At 36.4% G+C, this 13,764-nt stretch overlaps 1 protein-coding gene across 1 annotated transcript; it reads right to left on the reverse strand.

Annotated features, from left to right (window-relative positions):
* Nucleotides 1-2,457: 2,457 nt before the first annotated feature.
* LOC149784159 (uncharacterized) lies at nt 2,458-13,116 on the reverse strand. The gene is made up of 2 exons (XM_089933215.1): nt 12,983-13,116; nt 2,458-4,243 (listed from the first exon to the last, which is right to left on the reverse strand). The coding sequence occupies exon 2, from the start codon at nt 4,176-4,178 to the stop codon at nt 2,694-2,696; it is 1,485 nt and encodes a 494-aa protein (XP_089789341.1). The 5' UTR covers nt 4,179-4,243; nt 12,983-13,116; the 3' UTR covers nt 2,458-2,693.
* Between the last annotated feature and the right edge of the window lie 648 nt (nt 13,117-13,764).

Here is a 13,764-nt window from a genome sequence, read left to right on the forward strand (position 1 = left end):
TGACAGAGGAATCAGAATATGCTAAATGGCATTTCTATAGTTTTGTATTCAATAGAATGACTACGTTAAGATTTATTTTAGTTAGCAAATCTCTAAAGTTGATATACTAAGGTTTATCATAAACATTTTACTTACTGTCACACACACGCACACACACACACACACACACACACAAAAACCCACGTACAACAGGTCCCCGGTTCAACTTTTGGCCGAGCAATTTTAAGATTTATAAAAGCTGGCAACAAGACCTACATAGCTTGAATCTCAGCATTATGAACATGCTTGGACTGAACAGGCAGTAGGCAAGATAAAACGTGGAAGGGAAGGTTATGACACTCTCGTCTCCATGAATCTTCCCTCCTATTGAATAAATAGTGTGGTGATTAACATTACATCACAAATCGTAAGATCACAGGATGGAAGTCTTCGATGTTGACGTCAACAGCAAGAATGTAGCGGTTCTAAGATAAAACCAACAGCCACATATTCGAGAGCAGGGCGAGTCATACGGTAACATGGATATAGACTGGGGTCTAACTGACCATGATACGCCCAGAAATGACTATATGACAGTAGATAAAGTTCACATACTAAACCGGTCGCAGCCTGGGTTACCAATGACCGGATCATCCGCTGGGCACCAGGACGGAAGTGATACATATTCAACTGGTGCAACTACTACCCTACTACAGTCAAAAAAAAGATAGAATTCGGAACGTGAAATATTAGGGCATTAAAACCAGCTGGAAAAAAATCGAAAAGCTTACTTGTGATATGGGAAAATACCAGTGGCACATCCTTGGACTCTGCGAGATGCGCTGAAAGGATGTCGAAGAGAGATAAACAGATGAAGGACACGTGATTTACTTCAGTTGACATGAGGTTAAGCACAAGTGTAGAGTTGAATGTTTTGTGCGTATTGACAAGAAACGTTTGCATTGCTTTGACATATATTCTCACACAAACGTTGTTAATTTCATTTTACTTAATGCTTTTGTTTTTAACAAAATTGATGAATATTAGCGCGGTCCCTCTCTTTCGAATGCACTATACTCTTCCCTGTAATGTAAATTACTTGCCACATCAACCAATTGTTTTTCTTTTTAGAGCGTTCGTGTTGCTGGTGTTGCTGTCTTAATTACACGGCCGAAGTAATACAAGCACAAGCTTCAATAATTATTTATTTTATCATCTCGTGAAGACGTTTCATAGCTATGTCATCGCAATGAATTGTATCGCAGGACATGTTAGCTCTGGGGTCCAGCAATCATTTTAACAAACCCCAAAACGTGTAAATATTCCATACGTTATTCTGAGATATTTTAAGACTTATTACCAATACATTTAAGTCTCGATTGTGAAAAGAAAAAGATAGAATAAAAACGTTTTCTATCGTAATAACAACAAATTGTAATCTTGCTATTTTCGACACAAGCACTAGTTTATTATATTATGTGATGTTACGTGTTTAGGCTCGAATAAACCGTAACACAAAAAAGAGTGAAAACAACAAGCTTTGAAAAATATAACAAATAATTTATTTCCCTGGAAAAATACTGTAAAATTTAAAAATTATAAGAACTAACGGTTTCCAGAATCAAATCCAAAACCTAATACAAGAATAATCCACGAAAACAACTTTTAAATCCTAATATTAAAATGTCCGAATGATTCCAAGTTCGAGTCCGGACGAAGCATCCAAGGTGGAAGGCGATGAATTATGATGAAGCCTGTACTGTATTGACGTCTACAGCGCATTGTATAAATATAATAATTAATCGTCCGGTCTTGGAAATCCAAATAAAATTTTCAAGATGTGTCCTTGTTCAAGAGTTATGTATGCATCCAATAATATTTCCAGAAACGAATTAATCTTCAAGAGACCCAATAATCTTAGGACAAATTAACATATAACTCAAAAACTCAAAATCTTCAATACTGGTCACAACAGAAGAAAACAACTTAGCATCAAGTGTTTCAAAGCCTGGACTCTCTCAGATCACTCTTCTCTCTAAACATCACTATTAATAGAAAGTATTTCGCAATTTTGGAAATGCCTAATTGCGAAATAGAGGACGACGTCATCAAATTTACATGTAAAAGTAACATAGCACCTGTATGTCCTTGATAAGAACAAATCATTTTAATCATAGAAAAAAGTTATTTACTTGACCCTCAATCAAGACCAGGAACAAGGTCAAACATATAAACAAGTATTTATATTAATAGGTATCTAAGGATAACTCGGGTCACATTGAATTTTCTGGAAAATATCAAATTCCTAGCAAACAAAACTACATTACTTTGACAGGTAAAGAAAATAAAAAGACTCCAATACCCCAAAACAATCAAATTAAATCAAGTACAAATTAAATCATATATATATATATATATATATATATATATATATATATATATATATATATATATATAACAGTTCAATCACTAGGAATCGCATGCGCAGTGCATTTTCAGCCTTGATCAAAGATCACAAGGATTGTTTTCTCTGTTTTCTTGTTGTGTTTTATGGGGGGTGAGGGGGTCATGTCCAGTGCTTTTGATTGCATCATCTTACTTAGCAAAATTACAACAATAAAAATGAAAGCAAATAATAACTGGTTCAACCTATAAAGAACCTCTTTCAAACGTTAAGAACATTACCTTGTGACACAATAGAAGCAATTTGGTATTTATGTGAGAAATTCTGCTTTAGGACATATCCTTCGATAAAGTTCTTTCATGATGACAATTAAGCTATCGACTGGAATGTATATAAATCCACCATCAATCTCATTCTCGGGGTTTGTGTTTGTCCACGATATGTAGGGCAAGGACCTCCATCTTGCTACGGCTTCATATACACAATACCATGGACGCTTGGTTTTGAAGTTTAGAGGGAATATTTCGAATATCCCAGCATGCTTTGGGAGGAAGAGCGTATGGGTCATTCCCGCACCGTGCACCCCAACCAGTATGTCAGTCTCACTAATCCACGTCAATTGATCTTCCATAGGTGCCGAGTCCATGATCCTTCCAGAAACAATGGATTCTGGGACGAGGGTCTTAAGCGCTGCTAAGACTTCACCTTCATTGAAAATTTTCCTCTCAGCATTCCCGTGTCTGTCTCCTATTCTTGAAATATAATTCCTTCTAATAATCAATGTGATTTTTATCCTTCTGCAATCCAAACTCGAGACATTACTTACACCATTCTGTTGTAAATAGAAATCTCGAAATTCATCGAGGTAATGTACCTTCTCATTCTTATATTGAGCTATGGGGCTGTATCCTTCGTTGATTCCCCAAATCAGACGTTTAAATTGGACCGGATGTTCAAAATGGCCTGCCCTCAGAACGGGTCCAAATACTTTTCTCCACGCATTGTCGTATATGAATAATTCAGGATGTCCATCCACAAGTAGGAGTGACACCTCCCCAGGTTTTTTATTGTACAACACCATCATAAGAAATGTATCAAGACAGTGCATCATGTATTGGTGAAGATTCCAGTAGTCCCCTCTCGAGATGGCAACTGTAAAGTTCGAAATAATGGTAACATTACACTTTTCTTCAGCGTTTGAATCAATCATTGCTACGTTAGTTTGTTTGGTTATCAACGACAATGTTTGATAAAATGGAATCGCGGCATGATTGACATTTAAACCTTTTGTGTCGTTGCAACTTAATGTCCAGAATCCTGGTCGGATTGCCCAGTTACTTTCCTTGTCCATGTTGGACTTCATAGCTTCTTTGAACTTCTGACCTCCTTTGGAGAAAGGTCGGTTAATATATGCTGTATCCATAATAACGTCATGAAGTTCGGCAAATCTGTTGCCGTACAGGATCAGAGAATTGTCGCATGTTTCTTGTGTACTGTTTGTTTGCGTCCATGTGTATATCATTCCTCTCTTTAGCGTGAAACTTGGATCAAAATATGCGTACCGGATCTTGGTTTGAGTGACTAGATCTCTAATATAATATTGTCTGGGACTTTTGAAACATATTTTCGTCCCAAAAACCATAATTGTAGATATCCTCGACACCAAGGCGCTATTAATGAGTAATTCTTGTATTTTATTCTTCACTGTCCGTGCGTACATCAATCCGTCTTGTAGAAGGAGGACTAGCACCATACATACAAAGACAATAACCAAGAGTCTTACTTTCCACTTCATGATTTTAACAGAATGGATAAGGTCTCAGTTCCAGCTTTTTGCCACGCAATTTAATCACCGGTCGTCTGTAAAATAAGCAAATATTTTTAAAATTATTTTACAAAATACAACAAAACAGGAATAATTGAAAATAGAGTTATAAAATAAACATGAAAACGCCTAACAATACGATACAATATATGCTACAACTGAAACAATCACGCCGGAAAACTGCTGACGGGTCGGGTATTTCTGGTGTAGGATTCAACTTTGACCAGTTGAATTTTCACCCCACTGGGTCTGCTTGTGACGTTGAAAGATGAACCCGAATTAGATCTTAATGTTGAATTTGTATTTTAACAGTCGTTGAGAAATGAAATCAACGTTGACTTGTGATTAGATTTCCGGGTCATTTTTTTTTCAAGTTTCGCTTACATGGGATGCAGTAATTAAATTATGGAGATAGTTATCTCCCTTATTTCAAATGGATATAATGTAATTGTGTTTGTTATTAACCTGCTGCATTAAATCAAACATATCAGAAGTACGCAGTTTTCTAGATATTACAAACTATGCTTGACGATTTAACCCAAATGGTTAAACAATAAATGACCCTCTTCGAGCCTTAACCAAATAAATGCAACCTTGGGAATGGACTGAAGAAAACACGACAAAAAGTCTGAGAAACGCAAAAAGGATTGAACAAATAGCGAAATAATAGCGTATTTCGATCATAATAAGGAAGCGCAGTTAATTGTAGATGCAACTCCTTCCGGTCAAGGTATATGTGTGAAAACGAAGTATTAACAGACGGAACGTGAAGCAAAGGCTTGGAGTTGTGAGCACGTCAATCTGGTTTTGTTCGGTCATACATTTAAGCTAATCAGTGACCTCAAGCCCCATGAGTTTGGCTAGTGATAGACGGCAGATAGATCACACAAGTGTTGGGTCCGTACAATCCAAAGTCAAGACCTTCTGCAAGAATCGAGAGACGGCGATTGAGATAACAAGCGTACAATTTCTAAGTAGTTTAAAAACCAGGTTAAACAAATGAAGCAGATTAAATTTCGCGCCACCCAAGGATGGAAATGAATGCTGTAAACATTCTGAATTTGCCAACATTCATGTTCAGTTCATATCTTTTAATGATTTAGGTATTGTAAACAACATCATTTTTTATATACCTCACTGATAATGTTTTGTGAAATATACTTTCTATCTAACTTCAGCATGCGTGTCTCACGCTGTCATAGAGAACAATGTTAGAATGTCAATTTGGCAAAGACAGAACCAGATTCTCTAAGAGATATAACTCTGCAGGAGACAAATACGGTTGAGAGTTGCCAGTTAAAACTGATGCATTTTCAGTGATGTGTAAGACATTTTTAAACAATTATACAATGCATGATCTGGATGAATCTCTTACATAATGCACCAATCATAGCCAGTTATGGCGTTTATTTCTGAATGCAATGTTCCCTACACTTTAAGGACAGACGATACTAATTTTATGGAAACATCGGATCCACCCTGGAAATGGATGAACAAAAAATAGAGTATATATGGGTTTGGCTAACCAGGATTGGTTAATAAAGTAAGTTATGTTTTATATAAAAAAAATAAGCTTTAGAGAGCTTATCTTAGTTGCAAGTGAAAAATGAGACATTGTCTTATTGATGGAATTTCAGTCCTTTAACAATCTTGAGTTTGGAATACTCATTAGTGAAACTGGCACCTAAATCTTTAGTGCGAAATTGAAATCTCATGTTTCAAACGAATACAGGTCCAGAAAATGATGATATCCTTTTTTATATACAGAAGCTGGCATCCAGATTTCATCTATACTAATAAATACACGCTTGATTATGAGCACTCCGAAATGTTAAGTTATTTAAATTTTAACATCATGGTGTTTGCATAGGTTTACTATGGGAATTAGTACGATGATTCCTTCAGGTATGCCCACCTGAGTAGTATGTTAGATTGGAGGTTCTGGACCAACTTTCTCACATATCCACATTTGTCGAATCCTAGAATCGAACCAACGCAGACAGAGGTGAGATGGCAGTGATCAGTAACGCAGAGCGCTTTAGACCACTCGGCCACTCGGGGCCCCTGACATAAAGTGAAACGAATCAATAAATTGGAAGGGTTCTATCGAGAACGACATGTACATTTCAAAGTTATTGGGGATGCATGTGATTTTGCTTTCCACCCATTTTAGTAATTTTTTGACCTGCGGATGGTTTAACGCTGCTATGATAAAGTGTCCGTCGTACCCTCGTAAATTATGTGATATGTAAGGAATGAAATGGGGATCTTTGAAATGGAGGTAGCATTGGAAGTAAGCAGCACCGCGATAACGTCCAGTGACGAGGCAGTGATGTTTGACATTTGTATCATGACGTTTGAAATTCTCTTCATATATATGATTACTCTGCCGTTTCTAAACAATGTTTCCTGCCGTTTCATCGCGATTCTGAAACTTCCTAAACGATATCGACAACTTAAAATTATCTATCGTTGACAGCATAACACCATGTCGTTTGCAACAATCACAAGTAAACGTCACCGTGAGGTCGTGCTCAGAAAACCTGTAGAGCAACGGACGGAGTTACATCAAAAAGACATCGAGGATAAAGTGGGTCAGCAGGTGTTTTAGCGTGATGCCTCCCAGGAGTTTCTCAAACCCTCAGAGAGGCATAAGCCAAACAGCAGGAAATCGGTGCTGCTCAACAAACCAGGCTCCTGGACAAACTGAAGGATCTCGAGGAACAGCGGAAGGATCAGAACAATGTCGCGCGGGATGCACTGACCATAATAAGCAAACTAGATCGAGCTAAAGAGAGAGATGAGTATCTCTCAAAGACCGGAAAGCGATTACAACGGATTTTGAAAAAGCTTAAAAAAGAACAAACACTTAAGGAAACATAAATTTTAGCCGAGGAGATTCACCATCTGCGTCGGTTTCGTAACATGATCAAAATCCATCCTAATCTTAGGTCGCATGGCAGCTCTATACTCTGATTTCACCATGGTGCCAATCGCACTCTCAGCGCTCACTGAATCAAAACCACAATCAGAGACAAACCCACACTGGCGCTTTAGTCACCGACCACACAAAGCCTATTATCCGATTAAGTGAGAGATCAAGCACAAGTACCGGCAACGGCGATGCCCACCAGCAACGCTGCTGTCACCGTCTACACCTAAACGCATTTTAAAAAATTATGGACAAATGGCATTATCCCTGTCGACATCGCTCAGGCCTGCGCCTCTGTCTAAAAGAAATTACCCCTATGCAAGTGCGTCAGCAGCACCTAGTGAACCTACAAACCTGCATGCTTTGGAAGTCCCATCACCTCAAAAATACGCTTAAACACATAATCTAATTTGATAAATTTCTGACTACCTGGAGACGAAGCAAATGACAAAACTGATCTCGCTGTGATGCTGATAGCTTTAACTTTGGATATGGTAATGTTGTTTATATCTATGTGCTAGTCTCTGGTTACTGTGAAATGGTCTCCTCTACTAATCACCCTCATCTGCAGCCACCTCACAAAATATCATCTCTAGGATGTAAATCAAATCATGATTTACGCACACCAAAGCCTCATCAAAATTTTTCAACATATCCTCATAGTCATTCTTCTCTGTCGCAATCCACTCTGCTGTGGACACCGGTGACGACTCTGTGACACATGGTGTGCCCGACCACAATTATCTCCATAGTTACAGCTAAGATAATGACGCATTTAAAACATCAATCATTTTATAATATACTGTAACCACTAATACATTTTTACTCACCCTGAGCCAAAACTTTCCTTTCTTTTTTGATACATCTCATCCCATGGCCCATAACCATGCATCCGCTTAAACACACCACTGAAAAAAATGGTCCCCGAACACCATATTGTTTGCTGCGTGTGAAATTACCACTTTAATTCAGTCACCTTTCTATGCATTAAAGTGACATATTCTTGACAAAATGGTCAAGACCAACCCATTTTATGCTTTGGAGTAATCCCTCCTGAAACAGTTCTCAAGAACCACTACTATGTCATACTACTCACCTTGGGTTGTATAATTGGTACCGTTCTACCTCTACCAAAATATATGAATAGATTAAGATGGCTATTTAGTCGACTAGGACCTACAGCATGCTATCAAGTAGATAGAGTCTGCAAATTGGAAACATTCACACAAACAAGACAAAACAGTGGAAACATTTTCAAAGCCTCAAACATGAGCTCAGGGTCGTTCCTGTTACTAATGGTGTTGTCTTACTGTGTGACAGGAAACTAGTAATACCGAATGGGCTAAAGAAAACAGAATATAGAGCTAGCACATGAAGGCCATCAGGGCATAGTCAAGTTAAAACGACTTCTATGGGACAAAGTATGGTTTCCTGATATTGACAAACAAGTACATGATTTTTTTCAAAATTGTATAATATGCCTTTACGCCAAGGCAAATGACGGAGCTGCTAAAAATGACAGTTCTATTAGACAATCATTGGTGTCAAATTAGCATGGATTTCAGTGGCCCTCTTCCTTCTGGAGTATACATAATGGTACTTGTCAATGACTACTCAACGTATCCAATCGTTTAAATTATTAACTCAACAGCTGCAAAACTTGTCATCCCACAACTTGAAAAGATATTTTCAATGTCCGGAATACCAAAAGTTGTAAAAACGGATAATGGACCACCAATCAATGGACAAGAGTTTATAATGTTTGCAGAATACATGGGATTTGTGCTTTGGAAAATCACGTCTTTATGGCCTCAAGCCAATAGCAGAGCAGTGAGGTTTATGTGGAAAATCGGAAAAGTGATTAAAGTTGCTATTGCAAAATATAAAAGTTGGAAACAAGAAATGTCTAACTTTTAAACAATTGCAGAGCCACACCTCATGCAACTATACCAAATCTTCCGACTTGATACTTGGACAAAAGGTGAGAACTAAATTCCCAAGTATACAAAATCAAAGCAGACGACAGAAAAACAAGAAACACAGACACTGACACAAAAGATGAAGAGCTATGCATATCCAACTTGAAAGGGAAGACGGTGTTCTAGCAAAGCAAGAAACCGGAGCCACGTTGTCAACTCTATTTAACCACAAACCGAATGAAATCATCAGTAAAACATGATCAATGATAGCAGCGAGGACAGAAGACCATCAGATCACTAGAAATTCGTCATTCATCAAGGCAGTAAAGAATTATTCCCATATTCCACCATCGGATGACCAGACATTTGATACAGTAAATCTCAAGAGGGAGGAAATGCATGTCACGCATATTCAATATCAGACTTAACATTTAGAAGATCATCACGGGTCAGAAAACCACCTGACTACTTGGACGATTATGTGTGTGGAGAATGATGCAAACGTTTAGAAACTTTACCACATCCTTTTTGTAGCTATACTGTTTTACTTATAAATAATGTAGTATATTGTAGCTGTAAACTGTACTGTAGATCTAGCGGGTTAATAACAATAATATGTGTATCTCATCAAATGGCAATCTAGTTGAACAAGCAAAGTTGAACTCGACCATCAGCAAAAACCCAGAACATTATTAGGACGTGACTGTGCGAATTGTAAACCTACTTTATCCAGTTGTACGTTGACTATTTTGTACTGTATCAGAAAATTAAGACGCAAATTGATTATACCTATGAATTTCTGCTATCTGAATTTCTGGTGTTCGAAAATGTATTATTATCATTATGATTCGTTCGAAACATAGTAATCTGATTTTCAATTTAAACACACAAATTTGAGGTCTGAAATAAAGGGATGGATGTACTGTTCTAGAAGCAGTGCTCTGCGGTAATATAGACGTGCCCACTGCTGAATCGGCAGCGTAGAGATCAGAGATAAGACTGATATATAGGGTGCTGGATGTAGGTCTAACAGATCGTCAGCTATGGTACATATGCTGTAGAATAAACATGTGTATGTAGAAACATATTTTCCTTTGTTATTTACAAAACCCAAACATTACAATGGATGGTTAGTTCCGACCTGTCAAACTGAGCACATTGACCAATGAAAAATAGGCAGCTATTTAACTGCGTTTTGTGCGTTGCTATCCGTAAAATTTGTTCTCAAGCACAGACCACGCTCGGTTCAGAGAAATTTGACAGATTACTCATAAAATCACTGAAACTTTATCCGTAAAGAAATGGTTTGCCGTTGTGTTTCGGGTACATACGATGCAGATTGTCGTTATTATGAACGAATTCAACATTTTGTTTTCTTTAAAAATCTTCCCAAGCTAAACAACAGTATGAAAAAAATGTCTGCGTTGGAAGTGGTAGATTATTTATAATCATATTTCATGTTTAAATACATACAACTGATTAAAATAATGATATTAGTTGTTTGCTTGTGAAAATGTTGAATACAATGTCATGCCAATTGTATGTTTATGTACCAATTGTATATCATATATAAATAATAATTTACATGCAATATGGAAAATGTGTGTATTCCCTGTTGTTAACTTTTGTGTTTTTGATATCTTGGTTTTAAATAAATATTAAATTGAAATATTGGAATCCAGCATCGTGCTTCTACGGAGCTGCGTTTATTACATTTTTTCAAACTGATCATTATAACTGATGTCAACTTGACAAAACACAACCATATACTTTAAAAATTAGATTTTTACATCAATTGTTTAAAAATGTTAAATTTAGTATTTTTAATATAATTTTTATCGTGGAAGGTTTTAATCAAATATTTTAACATTATGAAGAAATGAAACTGTAATAAAATATTTCTTTGTCTTTATTAGGTATGTTACTAAAAACAACAGCAAGCTATGTCCAGCCATTTATTTAAATGTTTGTCGTGCTGACGAGATTAAAATTGATCTCCTGCATCTTACTGACTTTATAGCACCTGCAAAGTTTTATGACATCAATGAAATAACATGAAACGAGTCACACTTATTGGGGAACAAAGGTAAAAGATGCTGCAAATACGTCCCCTGTTAATTAAGGTAATGGATTACTTCGATGTGTCATTATTATTTCCTTCGTTTTTAAGGGATTAAGAAAAATGATCGCTTTACACGGATCTGATACAAATTCAGTTTGCTAGTTTATCAATGATACCCTTATAAAATGTTTGAGTTTTATTAATTATTGATTGAGTTCGATCAAGCCGATGATGCACGTTTACACGGAGTAAAGAGCGTAAAATATTCCTTTCGGACATTCAGGCAACTTTGTATAAATTGTTTATTTATTTATTGTAATTTGAATACTTATTAATAATAAATTATTAATTATTGATTTCAAAATACTTGTTTTATACTTATAAGATAATTATACATGTACGATATAAACTTAACGGGTGCAAACACATAACGAAAGCTTTATTTTAATTCTTTTTTAAAAATGAAACCATATTTAGAAATTCTGATAATTAATAAGTATGCATAATTTTGATAAAACAGTACGAGTTTGCTATTCTGTCCTCTTCTAGCAAAATGTCTTCAAATTTTGTCATGATGTTGGTTCTTCCTCATAGATCGCATGCAATGTGCTGCAACTTTGAACTGAATTTCGCCATCGAAAATCCTAATTTCGTTCATATATACATGTTTCTAGTAGTCCAAGCCTTTCTTTAACTCACGATCTGAAAAAATTTGAAGTTATGTAGAAAAGTGTCATAAATATTGTATATAATATTGTCCATTGAATCCGTAGCCACAGAAGTCTGGCGTTTTATCAATATGAAATATCTGACAACAAGAAACCACCTTATCGGTACTCTAAATTAACAAAAGGTGTGTAAGCGTGACCCCAGCCTCCGTTGGATTTGACTTTTGTTATGTGTCTTTTATCGCTTCAGAATCGACAAAAGACTGAAAAACTACACATGTCCATTCAAAATTCAGTAACGTACCAATTCATAACTCTCTGCCGACCATCGCATGAATCATATCCTGCGAATTAACCTTTATTTTCACCAATACGGTCACAAAGTCTTTCAACAGGACACCATCAGGCGGAAGTAGCCGACTTCACTAGATTATACCCTGCAGTAAATATGCGTTCGGGTCTAATACTCGTACCGATCACGGAACAGAGTATGTGTTATCTTATAATACTACCGAATCCAGCATATGTCTTGGCTTTAATATTGGTAATGTGATGACGTCATCTACCGTCATTTCTACTATCCTAACTAGATATTTATATTCAGGAAATTTATACAAAATTATCATATGATATAATCTGAAATAAAAGGCAAGTTAAACATTTTATTTTGTGAAATTACTTTCAAAGTGTTATTCATCCCATGGCAGAATCGGCTACTTCCGCCTGATGGAGTCCTGTGGTCACGCTTGCATTGTATTAATTTACAGCACCGATAAAGAGATTTCGTGTTGTCAGATATTTCACCGTACGTTAATGATAAATCCTCAAACTCCTGTGCTGTAGCCGATTTTGTGATGGTCGTCCGAGTGTTATTAGCGTTTACGTCACTGTCGTTTGAATGGATATGTGTAGCTTTTTCAGTCTCCTTCCGATTCTGAAGCGATAAATGGAACGTGACAAAAGTCGAATCGAGTGGATGGTTGGTGTCACGCTTGCACTCCTTGTGTTAATTTGTAGTATCGATAAGGTGATTTGTGTTGCAAGAGATTACTTCGTACTTTAGTGATAAAGCGTCTGACTCTTGTGTATAGATGTAATGTCTCCGATGATAAGATGTGATACAAAATAAAATATATGTACACAGACAAGCACACACAAAAACGGAAAACACACACATTTACAAACATACCAACCTGTGTTACGTCGATTGGACAGTTCATGCGTCATGTGCTTTTGCGTCCATTTCATTTTAACGCTATCATAACACAAGTTCAACATTACGTGGCTGTGTCAGGCTGACAACCTGCCTGGTCGAAACTGATTACAGAATGAAGTGGCAGAGAATAAGATATCAGAATGAACCATTTAACGTATACCTTGTGCTTAATAAACAACCTTGTTTCTAGTGGCACAACACGGAAGTATTTGCCTGTTTTAGAAACACGAAGAAACTGATGCAATTATTATTCAAACAAGACTTAACAATCCATATAGATATTATCTTTTTGTCAGCCATATATCTAGTTCTACAAGTTTCTTTTCCTTTTACAAGCATAGTCGATGACACAATATTATATGTAACATATACAAAATCACATGCATTTGATCATATATATATATATATATATATATATATATATATATATATATATATATATATGTGTGTGTGTGTGTGTGTGTGTTTGTGTACATTATCTAACCCGTATGATTATATATATATATATATATATATATATGGAGAAATTAATTTTAATTTGTACACTACGACGATTTGATCCATGGTCAGAGGGTTACGGCACCAGTCATGTTACCTGCACGCGCAGCCCCTGTGTCAACTTGACAATGCTCACTCCAACACAATATGATGCCACAAAAGTCGTGCTAAACATTCGTGCTCAGAAAACACCATTTTTGTTGACCCTATAACCATCTAAGTATACAGTCCTTCTGAAGTCGTACAAAAGAAACCAAGGTA

This window comes from Sinohyriopsis cumingii, chromosome 14 (genome assembly GCF_028554795.1).
Source record: "Sinohyriopsis cumingii isolate HCF-2022 chromosome 14, ASM2855479v2, whole genome shotgun sequence".
Lineage (NCBI taxonomy): Eukaryota > Metazoa > Mollusca > Bivalvia > Unionida > Unionidae > Sinohyriopsis > Sinohyriopsis cumingii.

What these genes read in the sequence shown, in the direction of transcription:
- LOC149784159 (XM_089933215.1), bottom strand. Translation starts at nt 4,178, where the DNA reads ATGAAGTGGAAAGTAAGACTCTTGGTTATTGTCTTTGTATGTATGGTG.